The 23,555-nt window shown below is 35.1% G+C and overlaps 4 protein-coding genes across 4 annotated transcripts; 1 reads left to right on the top strand and 3 right to left on the bottom strand.

Moving 5' to 3' along the window:
* The first annotated feature begins 3,831 nt into the window (after positions 1-3,831).
* Positions 3,832-11,753, top strand: LOC111508342 (zinc finger MYND-type containing 10). Its single transcript, XM_023163810.2, has 6 exons — positions 3,832-4,141; positions 4,212-4,320; positions 5,329-5,705; positions 8,455-8,617; positions 8,672-9,012; positions 11,509-11,753. The coding sequence occupies exons 1-6, from the start codon at positions 4,056-4,058 to the stop codon at positions 11,687-11,689; spliced, it is 1,257 nt and encodes a 418-aa protein (XP_023019578.1). The 5' UTR covers positions 3,832-4,055; the 3' UTR covers positions 11,690-11,753.
* Positions 11,754-11,763: 10 nt separating this feature from the next.
* Positions 11,764-13,580, bottom strand: LOC111508349 (ribosomal protein S12). The gene is given in 4 exon segments (XM_074179637.1): positions 11,764-11,849; positions 12,876-12,964; positions 12,967-13,217; positions 13,421-13,580. Coding segments are annotated over 4 exon segments (420 nt in total). The 5' UTR covers positions 13,438-13,580; the 3' UTR covers positions 11,764-11,786.
* Positions 13,581-15,228: 1,648 nt separating this feature from the next.
* On the bottom strand, positions 15,229-16,270 carry LOC111508359 (copper homeostasis protein cutC homolog). Its single transcript, XM_023163832.2, has 2 exons — positions 16,137-16,270; positions 15,229-16,082 (listed from the first exon to the last, which is right to left on the bottom strand). The coding sequence occupies exon 2, from the start codon at positions 16,076-16,078 to the stop codon at positions 15,320-15,322; it is 759 nt and encodes a 252-aa protein (XP_023019600.1). The 5' UTR covers positions 16,079-16,082; positions 16,137-16,270; the 3' UTR covers positions 15,229-15,319.
* A 4,043-nt stretch (positions 16,271-20,313) lies between these two features.
* Atg6 (Beclin-1-like Atg6) lies at positions 20,314-22,755 on the bottom strand. The gene is made up of 7 exons (XM_023163842.2): positions 22,520-22,755; positions 22,306-22,466; positions 21,917-22,068; positions 21,615-21,863; positions 20,854-21,127; positions 20,571-20,791; positions 20,314-20,518 (listed from the first exon to the last, which is right to left on the bottom strand). The coding sequence occupies exons 1-7, from the start codon at positions 22,629-22,631 to the stop codon at positions 20,398-20,400; spliced, it is 1,290 nt and encodes a 429-aa protein (XP_023019610.1). The 5' UTR covers positions 22,632-22,755; the 3' UTR covers positions 20,314-20,397.
* Positions 22,756-23,555: the final 800 nt, after the last annotated feature.

Here is a 23,555-nt window from a genome sequence, read left to right as displayed (position 1 = left end):
AATGTTGATGATTACGTAAACAAAGTTATTGGTACTGCACACAAACTGAGAGGCATAGGTTTCAATATATCTGAAGAATGGTTAGGAACTCTTTTGTTGGCAGGTTTACCGGAAGAATATAAGCCGATGATAATGGGCATCGAAAGTTCAGGCGTAACCATTACAGGAGACAGTATTAAAACAAAGTTGTTGCAAGATGTTAAAAGTTCAAACACTAAAGGCGAAAGTGCGTTTTATGGTAACAGACAGTTCAAAGACAAGAAGGATAAAAATAAAGGACCTAGATGTTATGAGTGTAACTTATACGGACATAAAGCAAATGATTGTTATAAAAAGAAAGATTTTCAAAATAAAAACTACAAAAATAAAAAGGATGTAAGACCTAGCAAAACTACTAGTGACAATAAAATTAAGAACAATCACGTTGGATTTTGTGCGGGTTTTGCTGTGAATATTAAAAATACGGATGACTGGTTTATTGACTCGGGAGCTACGGCTCATATGACAATGCGCGAGGACTTGCTCACGAATTTGAGAGAATCCGAAATAAAAGAAATTGTTGTAGCCAATAATTCAAAGGTTGAAGTGAAAGCAGAAGGTGAAATACATTTGCAAATCAAAGTTGAAGGTATAATAAAAGACTTAACTGTAAAAAATGTATTGCTTGTTCCTGATCTGACAACAAATTTGTTGGCTGTCAGTCAAATTGTACAAAATGGTTTTCATGTGACATTTAATAAAGAGAACTGTCAAATTGTCGATAATAGTGAAACCATAGCAACAGCATCATATATGAATGGAATGTATATACTGGATGTTGAGACTGAATGTACAAATAAAATTTTAATTGCATCTACAGAGGGTGACAGTTACCTCTGGCATCGCAGACTCGGTCATATAAATATGAAAGATCTGAATACCATGAAAAATGGAATTGTTGAAGGTATTCAGTTCGTCAAACAAGAAAATTGTGAGAATTGTATTCCGTGCTTAAAAGGTAAACAATGCCGACTTCCATTCAACCATATTGGCACTAGAGCAAATCAAGTGTTAGAACTAATTCACTCCGATTTATCTGGTCCAACAGAAAATGAATCTTTGGGAGGAGCAAAATATTTTTTCACATTAATTGACGACTACACTCGGAAAGTTTTTGTATATTTTCTAAAATCTAAAACAGATGTTAAAGATACTTTTAGAGATTTCAAAAATATGGTAGAAAATGAAACTGGAAATCGCATCAAAATTTTGCGGACAGATAACGGTACAGAGTACTGCAATCGAGATTTTGAAAACTATCTCAGAGAATGTGGAATCAGGCATCAAACAACTTGTCCCTATACTCCACAGCAAAATGGGATAGCAGAACGCATGAACCGTACAATTTGTGAAAAAACAAGGTGTATGCTGTTTGATTCGAATTTGGAGAAAAAATTTTGGGCAGAAGCTGTGGCTACATCAGTTTACCTCATCAATCGATCTCCGTGCAAAGCATTAGAACCGATGAAGAAAACACCTGAAGAAATGTGGACTGGAAAGAAACCCAACCTGCAACACATCAGAATCTTTGGTTGTAAAGCAATGGTTCACGTACCAAAAGCAAATCGTCGCAAATGGGATTCGAAATCTGAAGAATTGATTTTTGTGGGCTACTGCGATGAAACCAAAGGATATCGCTTCATAAGGCCAAATTCGAATAAGCTCATTAAAAGTCGTGATGTTCATTTCATTGAAAATGACTCGCATTTGAAAAAGAAATTGGATAATCATTCTGAAATTGAAAGCATTTCGAAAAATACCCAAACAGTGGGGGGTATTTTTGATGAGGAAAATTCAGCTAACTGTGAAACCAGGGAAAGTCCAGAAACTACTAGAAGTGATGAGAAAAATGATGAAGAAGAACCAGAACCTTTTGCATCAGACAAAATTATAGAAAATATTAGTACCACGAGAAAATCTGAAAGACTAAGGAAGGAGAAGAAAATGGATGATTACTTTCTTTATCTGACTCAGACTTCTGGTGAAATAGGTGATCCTACAGATATTGATGCGGCGATGAGCAGTCCAGATTGTGATCAGTGGATAGCTGCAATGCAGGAAGAATATGATTCTTTACTAGCAAATGACACATGGACTCTCGTTGACTTACCTCCTGGAAAAAAACCTATAAATTGTAAATGGGTTTTCAAAACAAAAAGAGATGAAACCGGCAGGGTCATCAGATATAAATCTCGCCTGGTAGTCAAAGGTTATTCTCAGAAGAAAGGGGTTGACTACACTGAAACTTTTAGCCCAGTAGTTCGTTACAATTCAGTCAGGTATTTGATAGCTCTAGCAGCCAAATTTGATCTGGATATAGAGCAGATGGACGCAGTTACCGCTTTCTTGCAAGGAGACCTTGAAGAAGAAGTATATTTACAACCACCAGACGAATTTTATCAAGGAAACAAAGTTTATCGCTTGAAAAAGGCCATTTATGGTTTAAAACAGGCAAGTCGTCAATGGAATAAAAAACTCAGTGCTGCTTTGAAGGATATTGGATTGCAGCAATCAATAAATGACCCATGTATATACTATCATACTGAGGAGCAGAATATTATGTTGGTAGCAGTATACGTGGATGATTTATTAATATTTTCCAACAACAAAAATGCAACCGAAAATTTAAAGGAAGACTTGAAAAGAAGATTCAAGATGAAAGATTTGGGTGAAGCGAAGACCTGTATTGGACTCAGAATTACTAGAAATCGAGATAAAGGTGAAATATATCTAGACCAGGAAACATACATTAAAACTTTATTGGAAAAGTTCAACATGGCAGATTGCAAACCCGCTCTGACTCCAGCGGACCCAAATCAAATATTATCTCAAGAAATGTCTCCAAAGAATGAAAAAGAAAAAGAAGAAATGACTAAAATACCGTATCAGGAAGTCATTGGTAGTATTTTATATGCTTCACAAGGAACCAGACCAGACATCACTTATGCTGTTAATACTGTTAGTCAATTCAACAAAAATTACGGCAAGGCTCATTGGACAGCAGTAAAAAGAATTTTGCGATACCTGAAAGGAACGATGTATGCTAAATTGGTATACACAAAGAATTCTGATTCCAGACTAAAAGGATATTGTGATGCTGATTGGGCAAGCGATGTTGACAATAGACGATCGTGTACTGGATATGTATTTCTGCTACAAGGAGGGCCGATTTCATGGAATTGTAAAAGACAGCATACTGTTGCGTTATCGACAACTGAGGCCGAATATATGGCTTTGTCAGCAGCTACGCAAGAAGCTCTCTGGTTGAAGCAGTTCGAAGAGGAATTTTGGCCAGAAGCACTCAAGAAACCACTTTTGATATATTGTGATAACAAGAGTGCAATAAATCTAGCAACCAGCGATGGTTACCGTGCAAGATCTAAGCACATTGATATTCGCCATCATTTTGTCAGACAAAAACTACATGACGGATATATAGATATAGAGTATATTGGAACGGAAGACATGGCTGCTGATATTTTAACGAAACCCTTATTCAGACGAAAACATGATATATGTTTAGAGAAAATGAATATTGATGTTCAACCGCATTTTAGTGGGGGTGTTGGTAATTGAAAATGCAACACACCCTGTATTGTACATCAATCATTTATTTTCAATTATTGTTTGACATTTGTATGTATATGAATGACTGTCAGATACAAGTTCATCATAATATATATAAATTATTGATATGTTCAATATAACGTTTAGAAGTAACTCAGGCTTATTGTAATTACACCTTTGCACTGCCCTCATTGCATTTCCAACATAACGGAAAATAACAAAACGCTACTGATACATCAAACTTGTTATTCCAATTGGCAGAACTGGAATTCTCAACAAGTTTAGCTTTCAAAACATTTTCGAATTTTCAAATTGAATAATGACGGAAGTACTCATCAAAAATATATTTGACAATTCAGCATAATTTTGTCAAATCTCAATTTCTGAAATCAGTCACATTACTTTGTTTGATCAATAAAAAGGTTAAACCTGATTGTTCAGTGCACAAAATGGAGAGCATCTTATTGCCCAGTGAAATTGAACTTTATATAGACACAATGATGCCGCAGAAAATGGAAAATATAGGATCTCAACAGTAAGATACTCATTTAATATGACAAGCGGAACGTCGTCGATGAATTTTTATATATCTCTTACATTTCAAGGTGGTTTGATTGGCACCAAAGAATACAAAAGTTGAATCAACAAGCACTTATTGAGGCATCTGTTTTGAAGGAGGAGCAAGTAAAAGAAACGTTGGTTTCATTTGGAAAAGTAAGTGAAAATAGTATATACAGGGAAAAAGTAAAACCATCACACGGGTATGTCCAGAACTGGTTAATATATCTCAATTCTGTAAATAAGTTAACGAAAATGATGACTTCAACATGAATAAGAGGCAATTCAAGTTTTTTTTAAATTAAAAACTCAATCATTTTTAACCCTGATCATAGATCAGTTATTTCCGCCAAGCCTCTATCGGTGTCACTTCTCACTCAGTCAACAGAACGGACTAAGCCGGCCTCCTGTCTCTCTCACACAATGAGCCTTCTTTCCTCACTCAGTACGCAGTTTTCGGCCACTATTATTGTTTTTCCATCGAACGTAGATACAGTTTGCGATGCCACCGGAGCTGTGAATTATCCAACAGAGTTTTTGAACTCATTGGATTTGCCAGGCATGCCACCGCATAATTTACAACTGTAGGTTGGACCGCTCCGTAATTTGAATCAACCACGACTTTGCAACGGCACGCGATTAGTAATTAAAAATTAATGAAGAACGTTGTCGAAGCCAGGATTTTAAACGGCAAGTTATAAGGTTCAATGTGCCAATTCATTTCGAACGTGTGCAATTTCCTATTAGACTAGTATTACTATTAATAAGTCCCAAGGCCAAACAATGTCCGCTTGTGGCTTGGATTTGAGCACATCATGTTTATCACACGGACAATTATACGTGGCATGCGTTCGAGTAGGCAAACCATTTAGTTTGTTTGTGTTAGCTAAACATGGACTAACGAAAATTATTGTACAGTCAATAGCATAGAGGGATTGATAATATTTGTAAGTGTTATTATTCTGACACACACTCACAATGAGTTAGGTATTATTTCCTACCGTAGCAATTTATGTGGCAAAACAACGTTTGCCAGGTCAGCTAGTTAGTATATTTCAGTCATCATTCCATTTCAAGAATTGAAATATGTTTTCTAGTTCCATGGTATCGAGCGAGATGCCGTGTATACAATCAGCAGGGTATAATCGAGATTGATTTTTCAAGTTGAACGTCTTAACACACGAAGCAATTTTGATAAACATCTGGAAACACAAGGTTCTTCCGCATATTCTCAAGCTGCAACCGTATCCCGATAGTACCTTCATAGTTTATTCGATCCTGTACCATGAAGCAGTTTGCGTGGCCTTACTAGAACTGGTCTTGTACCACCCCAACTGCTGCGAAGCCTTAGAAGACACGTCTGGTGATCTTTTAGAGTATGTAACCGGAAACGTATCTCAGCTTCTGTCGGTTAAGTTAACCGAACCTAACAACCAAGAGGCGCCGGTTGATGAAATCAACAGACAGAAAAATAGTCTTACGTTTGATATTGGAATACGTTCGCTGTCGATTGTGAGATACATCGCCGAGAATTTGGAAGGGTAAGCCTATTTTGTTGAAAATGATATTTCCCTTAAAGTTTTGCCACCTTCAATATAAGTTTAAAAAGAAGGATCATCTCGTAAAATCGTTGGTTATTATGTCATATATATTCTTTACATCGCGAACCAAATTTAAAATAGTAGATAGCTCTGCTACAAGTATGTATTTTTGGATATTCGGGATAATCCGCCATAAAGAAGATATTGCACAGTTGCCGAATGGTTTTACTTCAGTTTTCTGCGCGACATCAGCTGGGTTAGTCGTTGTTCTTCCATCGGATAACTGCCACACGTACCTACAAAGTCATAGGTTCACATGAGCGGCAAGGGTGAGATGTTTTCACTTGTACTTGAGCATATCATATGTATCTTTCTGGAATATGTTTATTCATACTGACTCCTACCTCGGAATGCGACGAATCTTCCAAATGGAACTCAGACGCATCATGATTTTACTTCAGCTTTCTGCGCGGCATTAGCTGCGTTAGTTGTTGTTTTTCCGTCGGGTTCAAACAGTAATTCATGGATTTTCGCCATGGCACCGCTGGGGTGTGAGACGGTGTGCGATATCTTGGTGAAAGAGGATTTTCTTTTTCAGCAAATGTGATCGTTTTTTCGCAAGTTCTGCCTTCAGCTTGTCAAGTATTGATGTTTAGTATGCTCCTGTGCTAGTTTTTCCGTTTTGAAGGTATAATCGTTTGAAATAACTCTGTGACTATCCCAAAAATAGCGCCATCATTTTCTCAGCCAAAAAAACAGTTTTTGTTTTATTTTTGAGTCGTGTCCCCCTTTTGCAGTCCACTGTTTGGACTGTATTTTTGTTTCGGGCTTATAATGGTGTATCCAAGCTTCATCTACAGTAATTAATCGGCGCCAAAACTCAGATTTATTGCACCTAAGGATCGCCAACAAAGCCTTGTAAATGTTGATTCGAACACGATTTTGGTCTAACGTGAGCAAACGCGGCACTCGACGCGCGGACAGCTCATGCCTAAATGTTGATTTATTATGTGACAAACACGTTTCTACGATATGTTCATAACCTGCGGTCGTCTAGCACCATTCGGTTAACTTTGGCGATGTTTCCGTCGGTAGTTGCAGTTTCTGGACGTCCCGAATGTTCATCGTCTCCCAAGCTCTTACGCCCTTGTTTAAATTCAGCTACCCGAAATTTCACTGTGGTAAATAATAGTGCAGAGTCCCCATACACAGAATCCAACTGATTTTTTTATTTCCGTAGACGTATTGCCTTTTAAAAACAAATATTTAATGACAGCTCGAAACTCGATTTTGTCCATTTTCTATCAAAAACACATCAACCCACTCAAACGACTGTTAAATAACAACTGCGCTTTCAAAATGACTGTAACTCTGGTGAGTAACTATCAACAGATGAACAACAAAATTTACTAGCTTCTATTTACGAGTGCTACTATCTTCATGTTGAGGCAGCGACGGCTCGTCATAGGAGGCCTAGCCTCCCTATAAAATTTGAGGCTATTCATCGCAATAAATTAAAAGATATTGACAAATAATTATGACTATTTTTTTCTAAAAATGCTTGGTTATCATTACTTTGCCATTAATTTTTAATATGAATACATAATATGCCTGAAAAAACACTAACGCTCACTACGTAGTACGTACCACACTGTATCCTGCATCAACAAAACTCAAACGCACCGCCCATGAACGAATAAACCATCAACCCGAAATAATGAATGACATACTTTAGAAGGGAGCCAAGCCTCCGACCACTTAAAAAAAACACAGGCTCCACGAGATGGATCCAACCAGCGACAGTGACAGTGTGGCATATATTATTAAGGAAAATATAAGCAAGGAGATTGAAAGTGTTTCTTTTTTTGCATGGGAAATTGATGAAACTATTATATTACCTGTACATCACAACTTTCAATCATTTTTAGATATGTCAAAGATGGTTATGTGGTGGAACGTTTTATGGGTTTTCATGATGTTTCATCTGGGCGCACAGCTGACGATTTATTTAATTTTTTAATTCGTACGTGTGACACCTATAATTTTAGGCAAAAGTTGATTACGCAAACCTATGATGGGGCTGCGGTCATTTAAATGGTTCACAAACTAAAATAAAGTCCATAGCTCCTCATGCGCTTTTTACTCATTGTCATGCCCATGCCCTAACTTTAGTATTAAGCAAAGCGTGTAACAACATAAAAATTTTCGCGCCTCCGGCGGGCTTTTCTGTGTGTATATAGTCTTTATAACTTTAGCCTCACTGTGTTGAGGTCGGAAACATTTCAGACCTCTTTTGTATATATAACAAGTAGAAGGCAATTGAAACTGGTTCACCACAAGGTTCAATTTTAGGTTCGTTTTTATTGTATATCAACGATAAAAAAAATTTATATATTTGACAATTTCACTCTATTTATTAACTCCGTACTTTTCTAATACAGTTCATTCATCATTATTATTTTATCCCCAACTCCAGGAGCTGTACAAAAGTGAAAAATTTGTACACCAAATGCTAATTTATTACAACTGAGAGTGGTAATATGTTTTCTGTTTAAAATCTCTTTTTCCGTTGATCAGCTGCCGCCCCCATACGAACGACAACTCTCAGAAGTTGAGAAACTGGTGCGAGCTAAGAACTAACGAGGTCTTACCTTTTAACGTGTGATTCCTAATACAATGCAACAAATATATGATTCAAATGCTTTTTTGATGAGCTTTACATAAATAAAGGTATTCAAATATTTCTTAGACTTCCACTGAACGTGCGTTCAAAAATGTATGCAGATTATGATGTGCCAGTCCTTTTCACGGAAATCATGTTGGCCGCACCGTGGGCGAAAAACGGAAAGGTTTATTCAGGAGGGTCCTGGAAAGCTTGGGACAACGAACAGCTTGGACAAAGCGAAGCGCAGGTACGAAATACTTTAAATTTTTTGAAAAACCAACTTTTATTAAAAATTTTGCAGGTTTGGCTGACTCTAAGACACCTCCTTCTCGACCCAGATTGCCCAAAGTACTATCCCCTTACCGAGAGTCGTCGTAATCACCTGGCCAAACTGCTCCCCTTGATGAAACCCACCCTCCTAGATCAGCTTTCCCCTTTGATCGAACTGAACCACTGGTTGTGTCGCGTTAACTTTCTCGATCAGTCGGCAGCACCTCCCAAACCTCTTCTCATCGAAGCCCTCTTGGAGATCAAGGAAAAAATCTTGAGACAGACGGGCGGGAAATGGAAGAAGTTGGCGGAAAAACAACTGCCGGTTGTGTTTACGACGGATAAGACTTTGCTTTTTGATATAGCATCGAAGTGAGTTGAAACTGTTTTCCATTTAACAAAATATTGTTTTACAAAACGCTCATGTGAAATAGTAGAATGTCCATTTCCAAAGGATCAGTACTTGGTTCGTTTCAAAGTAACATGTTTTGGATGATTTCAATTACACTTTCTGTATCTATAAGAAAAAATTTCCAATCAGTTTGGCCCAACTTTTTAATTGAAGCGTATTAGCTTTGTATATAGACTAACCATATACAAAGGTATTATAGGCTGTTCACGCTAAGAAGAGAATGACGTCATTTTTGGAAATCGTCTATATCCAACATAACAACGTTAAAATTCCCACTGAAATGCGTTCAACAGCAATGAAACTAATAACATTTCATTTTGTAAGTTGCTCAACTGATTAAATCGTGTATATTGGACGGTAAATTTTCGTTATCTGGACACCCGGCGATTTTGAAAAAATTTTTGACTGTACTTACGTATTTTGATGCGTAGATTACGAATCCGAAAGAAAAAAGCGGCGCTCTCCCTTATTTAAAAAGTTACGGCCCTTCAAAGTTCAGAAAAGGGCAACTTTTCAGCCTTCTTTTTCACTAAATAAACTATTTAAAAACACAAGTATTTATTCACTAGGTCACCTTTACACCTTATTCCTCCTTCTTTAACACTTTTCACTTCAATAATCAACATTTTTCTTATAAAAAACTTAATTTAAAAACGAATGCTTCTCCTGGTGACATTATTCTATTTTAAGGTTAGTTACTAGTGACATTTCAGAAAAAAGCGGTTGGTATTTGTCGTCGCCTACTATTTCAAATTCGTAATACACCACCAAAAACCAATTTACGATCTAAAGAATGACGGTAAAAAACATTTGAATTACTTTAGGAATATGGACTGCATCAGTCGTACCAACCATATCATTAACCTTAAAAACGTAAAATACAGTGATATGTAACCAAAAAGCAGCTCCGTACATTTTTCAACATTTTTGTAAGAAAAATGTTGATTATTGAAGTAAAAAGTGTTAAAGAAGGAGGAATAAGGTGTAAAGGTGACCTAGTGAATAAATGCTTGTGTTTTTAAATAGTTTATTTAGTGAAAAAGAAGGCTGAAAAATTGCCCTTTTCTGAACTTTGAAGGGCCGTAACTTTTTAAATAAGGGAGAGCGCCCTTTTTTCTTTTGGATTCGTAATCTACGCATCAAAATACGTAAGTACAGTCAAAAATTTTTTCAAAATCGCCGGGTGTCCAGATAACGAAAATTTACCTTTCTATAACTTGCTTGATAGAGCCTTGGTAGAATTTATTCACACTATAATAGGACCTCCCAACAAAGAAATCTTTTACTTTCTTTCTGAATTTCTTTTCGTTATATAATCACCTTAAATTAATGGGAAGGTGATTAAATAACTTCTTGCTATTGAAAATAATAGAATTTTGAGTAAGGGCTAGAGTAGGTGTTGGACGGCAAATGAAGTAAGACTTACATATACTATAAGTTGATATGGCATCAAATTGTTTTTATATTTTTTGTGGATAAGACACACTGTTTCCAAAATGGGCGGCATGAATCCCTGTATAAATATCTGATGGATCTTTTTGTAGAGAGAATACTATATTGAAACGATATTGTGTACAATTTACCCAGAAACAAATTCCATAACGTAAATAGGAGCAAAATGAACTGATCTTGTGATAGTAGTGTCTCTCTTGCAACAACTCACATTGCACGACATTATGCTGCTAGTCTTTTACATAAATAGTTGTCATGGGAATCAAATTTCAGATTTTCATCAATGAAGAGCCTTAAAAATTAGTTTTTCTCCAAATTTTTAATTTTCCAAGTGTACTTCCCCTACGTTACATCTGAACGTGACCACATTTGTCTTGTTGATGTTGAATGATAAATAAAAGATTGGAATCACACCACTCTTTCACCCTTCTTTTTAGGTAACTGCCAACATAGAGTTCATTTAATTCTGGTTATATTTTTGTATAGCTGTCTGGTGAACTCCATGCGATAGTTGTTGAAGATTTGTTCACCACAAGTACTTCCCTTTTCAAAAAATGTTAGCAAGATTTTAGAATTCTACTGAAAAGACGTGAAACAAGTGACATGAACATGGTTATTCAGCATTCTACGATTAAAATGTACATAAATAGTTGCTCATATTTTGCATATATACTAAAATTTTCAAAGGGTAACGTATTGTTCACTTTTTCTGGAAATAATCTCAACATATATACCCTCGTCCGTCAGTCAAATGCTTTCTTGTATAATAATTTGAGATTCCATCAAATCATTATACACTACTAAATGTCATACTTGTATTCTAAGCAAAATTTCCAAAATTAGAGTAGTTTATACATATTTTAACGATAACTTTAGGCAATTAGTATAACATTACGAAAATCTTCCGATTAATTATTCCATCTGTAGCTGTAATTCTTTCATTCTCAATGAAAACAATCTCTGAAATATTGATGACATGAGAACATCTCACTTTTTTATTTTAGGCTGAGCGATGCTTATAATGCCGAACTCCTGGAGAAATTTGAAGTGAAAAGCCAGGCCAAATGTGCTCAATGCGGCAAAGAAGCTATCCAAAGATGTGGAAGGTGCCAGAAAGCTTGGTACTGCAACCGTATTTGCCAAACGGACCACTGGGGCGAACATAAGAAACAATGTTGTCTCTAAACTATTGTAATTTGTTAATTTTGTGTATTGTTCACGTTGGTTGAAAAAAAGTCTAACGACACTTTGTATTTGTTTTTATTTATTAAAACTTAACAAACTACTTGGCATTCTTAAGGTATTCTCTGAGGACATCGAGGGCTGGCGATTCTTCACCGTAATCCTAAAAAAGTTGAAAAAAAATTACAAACAAATTACCAAGTTTCATGAAAAGCTATAGCTTCAGGGTACATTCAGATGGCGAATATCAGCACAAAACATTGTTTTGGGTAACCTCAGAAGAGGGAGCCGCCAACAATCATCATGATGAGAGAAATTGAAACTTGTGGGCTTCAATTCAGATTATAAAAAAAAAAAATGGGGAAAAATGCTTGAAAAGTTGATGTTCTAACTATGCACTATGAATCCCAAAATCATAATACTTTTTTGAGAACGGGTATGAGGGAAATGGTCCACTAAAAACTACTGGGGAGATACTCTACAAGAATACATTGTTCAAGATTGTTTTCAGTTTGAATATTTACCATCGAAATAATCGGACACACCCAATTAGCGTTCTACAGATTCGGCGTCTAATATGTATAAATAAATTTTAATCGACTTGGTGGGTGAAAATAATATTTCACAATTTACTCAACACTAAGATTCAATGCTAACAGCTGTTTCAACACACTGTGTCATCTTTGAGCGAGAAGATAAATGCCTGAAATAGCTTTCATTTTTAATCCAATTTTGTGGTAAATAAAAAATAGTGAAACAAATATTCTCTAGGACAATTCATGCAAAAAATAGTGAATGATTAGTGGTGAAGGAAAACAATCAAAAATAGAGTAGGAATCACTTTTCCAAAGTATGGAAAACTTTGAAAAAATTCAATGAAGAACAAAAAAGTTTCTATAGATTGGATTTACTGATTTCTTGCTTCATCAAGTAGTGAATTTTACATTGGGTTTGTCACCCAAATGTTTTTAAGATTCACCTGCTGTTTTCCATACATATATTTAATAAATTTGTTGTGAATGATTCAACATACAATTAGTAATATTTCCACTAATTTTACACAAGATTTCTACAGTCATATAATATTGGTAGAGATACTTATACTGCAGGAGTCCTAAAGTAGGATGTTTGTTTTAGCTCCAGGACGCATATAAATATTCTAAATTTTGATGAAAGAATATGTACTCACCCTGATAACAACGCAAGAGCATCCAACTATCTTACGTGCTTTTCCTGTATTGTCAATTTTACAGAGTCCTGACCATTCGCCCAATTTTTATTGTTGTCTACCTTGATGAGCGGGATTTGATGCTCAGCACACAGTGCCGACACAAGTCTCTTGTACATAGCTTCATCACAATTTTCAGCAAGGACACACAAAACGGCTTGCCTTTTGTCTAAAGCTTTAGCAGCCTCATGTATACCATGGATCACTCCATCGTGTATCAGAGCAATCTTCAACACTTCCTGGAGAGCCTGGTTTACGTCCATAGGACCCCCAGTTTGGACTGGGGCTGAGGGTGCATCATCACTGGAACAAACACATTTCGTAAAAAATCGTGACTTAGAAAATTTAAATGAAAATTGGTGACTTTAAAATATCAGATGGCGATCATATCAGCACAAAATTTTATTATTTGGGTAACCTCAGAAGAGGGAGCCCGCCAAAGAAATCATCATGAAATCCAGTTGAGAGAAAATTGAAAATTAAACATATAGAGGTTATGTACTCACACTTCGACATCAGACATTTTTGGTGTTTTGCTGAAAAAAACAAAAATAAAACTATTAGTTTCTTGCTAGCACACATATTTTCATAAATAACTTTCAAGTTGTAATAGATGACTAGAGTATTCTTTGATAAAGTCAGAAAAGTATATACAACGTTTACCTTACACTATGACGTTCACATGAAAAAAGAACTACGGAACTGTTGTCAAATCAGTAATATACCTAATCGTAGGAGGGGCAGCAAGTTAAATATGTATTCTGTGGCCGTCAAAATACTAACCTATGATTTTGTTGTGAGAGTGACAATTGGCAGATGACTGGTATGAATTTGAAATTTTTGAACAGGTCATTGTTAAACGGTACCTCGTTAACGTTTATATGTATCTGAACCTACTAGTATTTGTAATTAAAGACTAAAAAAAATATTAAATTCTATATAGGTTGAAACAGGTTAATTTGGACGAATATCAAGGAAGATATATGAAAAGAATTTACCTTGCATGATTCACACAGCAGTAAGATTGAAAAACCCAACTTTTATTCAGAAAAATTACATAATGTGAAGGAACCTAATCCATCTTATGATGATTATTACTTGAAACAATCATACAATACCCAACGTAACGTGAACCAAGTGAAAATTTCGTAAACTTCGAAACTAACAGTAATGTATATTATATCTGTTCACTAAATTCAGAATACTTGCCCTCTTCAGCTGGTTCCATTTATCGTGGACTAATGGACTCAACTTTTTTCAAAACATTTCTTTGATAGAAATACATTTATAATGGGAAATAAATCGTTTTCCACACCAAAATGTCCACCTACCCTTCGAGAACACAAAACTCTACTCAACTCAAATTCTCATAAAAATGATGCAAGTCCTTTCCTACAATCATCCACACATTCAATCGTTTTATTTAACGCGCATGTTAATACTGGAGTGGAGAATGATGAAGAAGTTTATCGTCAGTTCGTGAAATTCTTCAATGTTAGGGGTCCTCTGTGATTTTCATCCTCCTCCGACAATCATAAGAAATCAAAATTAACTCTTGAAAAGAAGTGACAAACTCAATATTCATTTTAAATACTATCAGAATATTTCATTGGGTCACAGTGTATGATTTCCAGTTTCCACGTTCAAAATAATAGAATGAGTGCCACTATCGCCAAGACCGTGAGAGGGCGCTGGAAGGAATGCATGTTTGGTTTCAGCTTTTTTAGGAACCTAAAGTTTGTTTTACAAGGTTTCAGCATATACATTAGGTGTAAATGAAAGTATGGAAATTAAAAAATCTAGAAACACTAATTTGTAAAGTTGACATATCATTGTGGCATGGAATGAAAAGAAATAATTAAATGTATCAAATAAGTTCAGGTCACTATATAATACGTGAACAATGCGTTTTCATACTGACTTATTGAAACCGGAGGAGATGTCTTGCAATATTCAGAAATATAAATAATACAACCACTTAATAAATAACCAACATTCAATGGTCAATCGTTGATAAAGAAAAATCTGTCAAATGGACCAAGATAATCCGACAGTGGATTTATCAATTATTCAAAAACTTATAAAATCATTTATGTAGTATTTAAAATATATAAGTATTCTTTAATCCTTCGATCAGTGTAAAATTACAAAAATCTACATTCAACCAAAGTGTATGACTTTTGGCGGGAATGTATTAATATGGATTGAAGTTAGTGCTAACAAAACGCACCTATAGGTAATTGAAAATCAGATATGTTATTATTATTTTTGATCAATTGAAGATATTTAGGGTCATAGGAAGAAAATTTTAAGACACCAAAATAAATATTTTTACTAAAAAAAATTACTAGTATAGTTTAATGGAAACAACATCAACACATTTATGTTTCTCATGCATTAGAAAACTAAACATTTTTTATAATATCAACAATTTCACTAACAGTGCTTTCACTAGTAACATAAGATGAACCCTGTCTTTCTCCAATCGGTACTTTATCTTCCTCAGATTGAGTTGTTTCAGTTTCTTCCTTAAGGGATTTGAAAGACCCATGAATTTCTTTAGCTTCTGTATTTTCCAAAATGTATTTTACATTGTCTTTAGTGATACCTCCACCTGGCATGATAATGATCCTGTTTCCAACTTGCTCCATTAGTTTTTGGATCAGTTTGACTCCCAGTTGTGCATTTTGTTGTTTCCCACTTGTGAGAATTCTTTCGAAACCTAAATCTATAATAACTTCCACTTCAATTGTGGGTCTTTTACAAAAATCAAAAGCTCTGTGGAATGTTACTGGCAGCGGATGGCACACTCTGATTATTTCCCGACATATTTTCATGTTCACATCCCCATTTTCTGACAATGCTCCAAAAACAAAGCCATCGGCTCCATGCTTTCTCAATATTTTTGCATCCTCCTTCATAATCTCGACTTCATTGTGGTCATAAATAAAATTTCCTGGTCGACATCGTATGAGACAGAAAAAAGAAATGTTTTTCTGGCAAAATAAATTTTTACATTGAATTAAAAAGCCGGGGGTAGGAGTGAGTCCGCCATCTACCAGAGAAGAGCACAACTCGAGTCGGTCAGCACCGCCGGCAACAGCCGCCACTGCAGATTCGACACTATCAACACAAACTTCTAAAATCACCTTCGTCATTTTCATAAACCTGAAATGTTTTTGTGTCACTTGGTATATATTTTACTTATAGTATGGTACTCACGATATTCTGGAAATTGTTTTTTCTAATATATTTTCTATGATTTTTTGCAAGATTCATTCAATGTTTACATTAGAGAACAGCAGCGTTTGAAGACCAAATATGGTTCAAGACTCAACTATACAAACTGTGTCAGTGATGCCAACGTGAAGAAATTTTTCGTTTTGATGCGACCTCTGTTAGACATATTGAAACTAGTTCAAAAGGTAGTACACATTTAAAATTAATATATAGGTTCTACCGAGGTTTCTGAATAACTAGTTAGTCATTAATAACTAGTTGCCATTAATAACTACTCGTGTTCTTTTATCTCGTTTGTTACAAATTGTGGATTGTATGTCCTTGATATAAAACAGTGTATTAAGATTCATATACAGTGTGTCTACTTAAGTTGGTAACAAATAAGAAACTTTTTTATTATTAATTATACGAAAAGAATACTATGAAATAATGTAATTGTATATTCATACTTTTATTACGAACAACTTTTCATCATAACAAGTTTTGATATTGTGAAATATAATAGTACTTTATTCCCGAGTAAAATTCCTATTTTTGGCATACGACTGAAAACATTTAATATCTGATGATTGTATATAAGATTTTGGAATATACTTGGGTAATTTTAAATGTTCAAAAACGTGTATTGCTTTAGCGGCCCACTGAAGCATTCATAAATTTCTCCTTTGATTTTTCCGTTCTCTTCGTCAGACGACATATCATCTTCCCACTCAATTGAGTCAACATAAAAACTGTCTGTGTTGATTTCATCACGAGTCAAACTTTATAAAAACCTAATTGGCAATGATTGCATATTTAATACGCACGTCTTCTGAAATCGCACGTTAAAATGTAAGACCTCGGTAATATTTAACTCACACAAGTCTCTACTTTGTCGTAAGAGGCTGGTTAATAGAAAAACAGTGTCTTGAAAAAGTTTTTTTTTTGTTCCTCTTGTCTCTCTTCTATAGATACTTTCACGGAAAGTGTTCAAACGACTTGGCAAATTTGATTTTACAAAAACCAAGACACGTGTTTCGCTATGCTATATTGCAGGGGTCTCCAAACTTTGAAGCCTTCGGGTCATAATGATTTTTTCAGTATGTTCCAAGGGCCAATTGCTGCCTTGACTATATTTCTAGACTAGGATAGTCGCAAAGTGCGTGAGCAAACTTACGCTTTTTTTGCATTTCAATTATTATTGTGTATTGTGATACTTAACGACATCTAGTGGCGAGTAGTGGTACTATGTACTATCTTTTTCAGATAGCCGCTAGGTGGCATTAGGCGTAATTAAATATTTGGAATTACCGTGTTGGTTCGAGAAAGTTCTAGCTAGTTCCGATCACCTCGAGAAGGCAGTAATAATTTCATATAAAAAGGCTAGCGGCGCAACTGCGAGTTAGTCTGCGTAGAAAAGGCGAAGGAAGCGAAACTGTCTATTGTGAAATAAAGTAACACCCGTCAATAAAAGTATTTTGATTTGACTTATTGTTTTTATGTGTGATTTGTTAGTATGGAAAAGAAGCGAAAAATCGACAGTGAATGCAGAACGTTCCAAGAAAAATGGAACTTTCAGTATTTTGTGATTGAGTCCAGTAATAAGGCGCTATGTTTAATTTGTAATGAAACCATAACTGTTCTCAAAGACTATAACATTAAACGACACTATGAATCGAAACATCTTCAAAGTTACTCCAAGTATACAGGAAGTTTGCGGAAGGAAAAATTTGAAGCTTTGAAACGCGGACTAAAATCGCAGCAATTTTTGTTTACCAAAGCGAATACTGAACAAGAGTCTGCAACTCGCGCCAGCTTTCGTGTGGCTCTTGAAATCGGAAAACGTGGCAAACCATTCACCGATGGAAAAATGATGAAAGAATGCTTGATTGCAGTAGCCGAAGAAATATGCCCCGAAAAGGTAAATTTATTTAAAAGTGTCAGTTTGTCAGCAAACACCGTGGCTCGGAGGGTGCAAGACATCGCAGAAAATATATCATCTCAACTGTCTGACAAAAATGGACATCATGAGTGGTTTTCTCTAACATTGGATGAGTCAACGGATGTGTCAGGTGTTGATTTTTATTCGCGGAGTAGATAAAAGCTATGAAGTGTATGAAGAACTTCTTGATATTGATAGTATTCACGGCACGACAACTGGGGCAGATATTTTTAAGGGAGTTGAAAATGCCATTAATAAAAAGAACTTTCGATGGAGAAATTTGAAATCTATAACAACTGATGGAGGCAAAAATATGTATGGTAAAAATAAAGGAGTGGTTGCACTTGTGTCAAAGGCTGTAGAAAATGATGGTGGTTCAAAACCATTAGTCTTACATTGTATCATTCATCAACAGTCCTTGTGCGGAAAATGTTTGGATATGTTTGAAGTTCTAAAACCAGTCATATCAGTTGTTAACTTCATCAGATCCACTGGGCTGAATCACCGACAATTCCGCGAGTTTATTCAACAGATTGGAGAAAATGATTTACCATATCATACTGCCGTACGCTGGCTTAGTTGCGGAAAAGTCCTTAAGCGCTTTTTTGAACTTCGAGCAGAGATCGAAATTTTTTTAAATGAGAAGCAGCGCCCTTTTTCCGATTTAGAAAATAGTGAATGGATGTAGAAGTTAGCCTTCTATGTCGATTTGACAAATCATATGAACGAACTGAATTTGAGATTGCAAGGAGAAAATCAGCTTCTTCCTGATTTATACACCAATATCAAATACTTCAGGCAGAAAATAATACTATTTCAATCGCGATTATGTAAAAAAATGTTTCACACATTTTGAAATATGTGAAATATTCAGCCACACTACAGAGACTGAATTTCCCGTCAATTTTGCAATCGAAACTTTGAGTGTTTTGAAGATAAATTTTGATACTCGTTTTTCAGAATTTGATGTCATTGCGAATGAAATTAAGCTTTTTCAAAATCCTTTTGATTCTGACATTGAAACCCTGGCTCTGGAAGTCCAAATGGAAATTATTGATTTATGGTGCAGTGATATGCTTAAGAACAAATATCAAAATTCATCTTTGTTGGAATTTTATAAGTCTTCCACTGGAACAATTTGATGATTTGCATACATTTGCTCGTGGGTTGTTTTCTGTTTTTGGTACTACTTACTTGTGTGAGAAAACGTTTTCCAAGATGAAGTACACAAAGAATGTTTACAGATCTCAATTAACCGATGAGTATCTTATATTGGTACAAGTAAAATTGATCCACAACTACAAAGTATTGTCGGTGGAAAATCTCATTAGTGTTTTTGTTTTACTGTGATTCATTTCAATTATTTGTTAGTTATTAATATGCTTGAACTTAGATACTTAAGTTAAGTTTTCTTTCTCATCAATTCTGTCGTTAAGTTTTACCTTGCAAGTAAATAAAACCGAGTAATTATCATTCTGTGATTTCTTCTTAACTTATCACAGCAATAGTAACAACAATTATGTAATCATTGGCTGTCGCGGGCCAGATTAATGACAGTAAATCATTGGTTGTCGCGGGCCGGATTGATGACACTGGCGGGCCGGATTTGGCCCGCGGGCCGTAGTTTGGAGACCCCTGCTATATTGTATAGCAAAACACGTGTCGCGGTTTTTGTAAAACCCTTTATAGTGAAAATCATACAATAAATTGTAATAATTAGTTTCAATATGGATTTTCAACAAACATCGGCCAGATCTATTCAATTATAAATTTTTTCGTTTGTTTTATTATTCTCAGTATTTTTTTCAAAATGTATGTTACATTGTCCCTAGGATAAACATGGAATGTTTTTTGGGATCAATAAAAAATTCATTATATATGAATGGATGATGGATTATTGAATGGATTCAAAAATTGTATATTTCATACAACAGGCAGTCAAGATACTTATCAGAGAGATTTGTTCTTTCGAATTTGACATGTAATTCACATTAAAGTCACCAGTAGTCACTACAAGTTGTAATCTGCTAGCAAATTCATTTTAAAGTGATTTAAAGTTTGATAAAAAAGTTTCATTATCGCCTTTATCACATCTGTAAAGTCCTGCGACTACTATGTCTTCAATTTGTATCACACAGAGTTCTGCACCTATCTTCCTAAAATATTTACTTACATCGATAAGTGGGAGTCTCCTACTTTAGCGAAGGGAATCGAGGGTCCGAATTAATGAGAAGTTAATCACTATTTTGTAACAAAAATATTTCATTATTTACTATTACATTGCAATTACTGATCATAATGACACACTCTGGTGAAACGGTTCTAACTATCTGATTCCAATTCTTCATTAAACTGAGATGATACCCAGGCGAGCCCCCATTTCAGGTTGGTTAACATGAACTTGAGGGCCTTAGTCCACTGCTCCTCGGAATTCAACTGTATCCTGAAATGATAATATTAATAATAATCCTTTCTGAAATCCAAAATGCACCAACTTGATAGAGTAACTGGCATCTTTATCTTCGATTTTTCCCTTACTGGTGGTTCTGTACGGAAAACAAAAAGCTTTTTCTCCCTTTTCGAGTTTTTCCACCTTCTCCTGGAATTGTTGGACACAATCTAAAAATGCCACCATGCCGCTGTCGAACTTGGTGTCCCACAAAAATTTGAAGCCTCCAGAACAATACAAAGGAAGTTCTTTTTCATCCTCAAGAACCTAAAATTTAAAAGTGAGAGAATTAAACATTGAAAATAATGTTTTTATAAATTAGCACTCACAATAATATGCGAATGATTGCCGAATGGCACTAGTCTGTAACGCTCGAACGTGAGATTGATTTTTCTTGCTAGAGCTGAAAGAAGTAAAGCAGTCTGGCCCCAAGCTGCATTTATTTCAGACCAGTCCACAGGGGCCGAAGGAAGACGACCTAATCGAAAATTGTTGATAGTTCCAAAATGACCTTTATGCCATATGTGGAAAGTCGCATTGAAAACATTTTTCCTCTGCAATTTATCAAGCTGAACAGTCATGTAATTCAACTGGCATTCCAAACTGAAAATAAATTATCAAAAATGTACTCCAAAATATCAACATATGAAAAATTAGTGAAGATGTTTGATACGTGTCTATTTGATTGCAAGCAGTATGTTGAAAACAAAAGATGTCTTTCTCGTATCATCAGACCTACAAATGAAGTCCCTCAAGGATCAAACTTGGGACCTTTGTCAATTTCCTTTCCACAAATCTGCCAAAACATACGCAGTAATAATTTAAAGAAAATTTTACTCGTTTATATTCGACTATAAAATAGAATCAACCTTACTAAGCAGATGCTGATCATGTGGGAGAAACTGTATCACTAACTAACAAAATGCCCGGTTTCTCAATGAAATATAGGGTTGATCTCTATACATACACTGGCCAACAAAAATTGTTTGATTTGTAAGGACTGTTTAGAAATATGCTAAACTGTTGAAGAATTAGAAGTGATCAATGAAGAACTCCAGATCTAAAAATATTCCCATTATAACAGATTTACCTTCTCCCTTCGTCTTCAAGAACCATAAAGTCCCTTCTCTGTCTGGTATATTCTCTCCAATATTTGTCTTCCTCTTCGGAAATTTTTTCAGCTATTTTCTCTTGCTCCTCAATGGCTTTCAACGTTTCAGCTTCTTCTTTTTGGAGAGCATGCAATTCGTCCAATAACCTCGTCTCTTCAGCTTTCAGATCCCCTAATTCTTTTTCTAAATACTCAATATTAGGTTCATTATCTGCTTCAGACTTCAATCTGAAAAAAGTAATTTGGTGAATCACTGTTACTGAAGTGATAATATCATTTACTTTCGTAAATATGCGTTGTAATCTCTGTAGTCCTCTTGAGCTGCTTTCAGTTGTGATTCTAATATATCTGTTAAACTATCTGCACATGAATCACAGAGCGGATGATCAATATCAGACTGTCCTGAGAGGGTTTCAAAAAGTTCTGCCTGAACCTGTTGAACAAATTGTTAAGTCAAATATACTTTATTGCCCGAAACTTAAAACATGTAAAAAAAGACAATTGAAATATACATAATAAATTAATATACATCCTCTAACAAGAAGAATATGAAATTTAAATTGAATCAAATTCATAAATTCATTCAAAAAATGAAAGCATCACCCTATATTATAAAAATCATCAACTTCTCTGTAGGAAACAAAAAAATAAAGACATCTTGGTTCCTCACCTTAAAATGTTGACTTAGTAAATCAACTTCTTTGTCATTTGATATAAGCATAAAGCCATTTGCTCCATTGCCAGAGTCAGAGAATCTACAAGGAGGTACATAATGATCAAAACTTGTGGCCTGTGATTCCAAATCGACGTCCGGATTTGAGTGTATGGGTACTATAATCAAATATTATTAATAAGTAAAAAAAAACAGAAAGAAATTCACTCACGATTCAACTCTGCTTGAATGTGTTCACTGAAAGAATTTAAAGAATCATCTAGTTTCAGCGCTTGGGAACATCTTTGGCAAGTATACGAAACTAATTCTTTACCTTCTGCCATCAGAGATAATTTAGTGTTGAGTATGTTTATAAGACCTTTCTCTTCTCTTAGAGAAGTTCTCTATTATACAAACACAAACAGACTGAATACTACCTTTACCTTTGCGCATATAAACAAAAAACATATGATGATTGATGATATCACAGAATAGTAATATTCTGTGATGATACCATACAGTGAGTATAGTTTTTTGCGAGTCAACCATTCGTAACCGTAGTTCACAGTACCGGTGATATAGGGTTCCTTGGAAATGTTTGATTTACTTCCGCAAGTTATAATTGGAAAATAAATATTTATTGATGACGAACATTGTCACTTCTTTTACAAATTAATTCGTTGTTGGATATACCTTCAAGATATCTGATGAAAAGTCAGACGAAATGGAGTGGTTTAAGTTTGACGATAGTCGTGTCACAAAATATTCTGGCGATATCTTGAATTTATTGGAACCTTTGGAGACACCCTACATTTGATTCTATGGGAGAGAAAATATTGGCAGATCAATATCTTCAGATGATGTGGTATTGCAGGTTCTTCCAGGTTTTCTTGCAGTTGAAAAAGCAAATGCGCCACTGGAATCAATTAAGTCGTCCCGGAGGGTCATAATATTCATTGTTGGCGTTTCATAAATCACAATACTTCATTTATAAATATACTATATACTGTATAAATTTCGAATTGATAAAAAAGATTTATTTTACAGCATTGTATATAGTAATCATTTCGTGAAATTTTCAGTTTTATTGAAGAATCAGACGACCTTCTCATTGAAATCCTAATCTTTGAATATATTGAAGTAGAAAGTACATACTTATTAGTTTCGTGATCCTTATGGAAAACTTTGATCAACTTTATCCAAAGACTAGGTTAGGTGGACTACTTGTTATTCGCTTAAAATTGCCTGAAACAAAGAAGAAACTATAA

This window comes from Leptinotarsa decemlineata, unplaced genomic scaffold, assembly GCF_025532065.1.
Source record: "Leptinotarsa decemlineata unplaced genomic scaffold, Ldec_3_MD MMD2_tig00026282_RagTag_RagTag, whole genome shotgun sequence".
Classification (NCBI taxonomy): Eukaryota; Metazoa; Arthropoda; class Insecta; order Coleoptera; family Chrysomelidae; genus Leptinotarsa; species Leptinotarsa decemlineata.
This window is presented reverse-complemented; position numbering and strand designations above follow the sequence as displayed.

What these genes read in the sequence shown, in the direction of transcription:
- LOC111508342 (XM_023163810.2), top strand. Translation starts at nt 4,056, where the DNA reads ATGGAGAGCATCTTATTGCCCAGTGAAATTGAACTTTATATAGACACA. An exon ending in ATCGCCGAGAATTTGGAAGG is followed by an intron (nt 5,706 to 8,454) that starts GTAAGCCTATTT and finishes AATATTTCTTAG; the next exon opens with ACTTCCACTGAACGTGCGTT. An exon ending in CTTTTTGATATAGCATCGAA is followed by an intron (nt 9,013 to 11,508) that starts GTGAGTTGAAAC and finishes TTTTTATTTTAG; the next exon opens with GCTGAGCGATGCTTATAATG.
- LOC111508359 (XM_023163832.2), bottom strand. Translation starts at nt 16,078, where the DNA reads ATGAAAATGACGAAGGTGATTTTAGAAGTTTGTGTTGATAGTGTCGAA.
- Atg6 (XM_023163842.2), bottom strand. Translation starts at nt 22,631, where the DNA reads ATGGCAGAAGGTAAAGAATTAGTTTCGTATACTTGCCAAAGATGTTCC. An exon ending in CATTCAAGCAGAGTTGAATC is followed by an intron (nt 22,467 to 22,519) that starts GTGAGTGAATTT and finishes ATTTGATTATAG; the next exon opens with TACCCATACACTCAAATCCG. An exon ending in TACAACGCATATTTACGAAA is followed by an intron (nt 21,864 to 21,916) that starts GTAAATGATATT and finishes TACTTTTTTCAG; the next exon opens with ATTGAAGTCTGAAGCAGATA.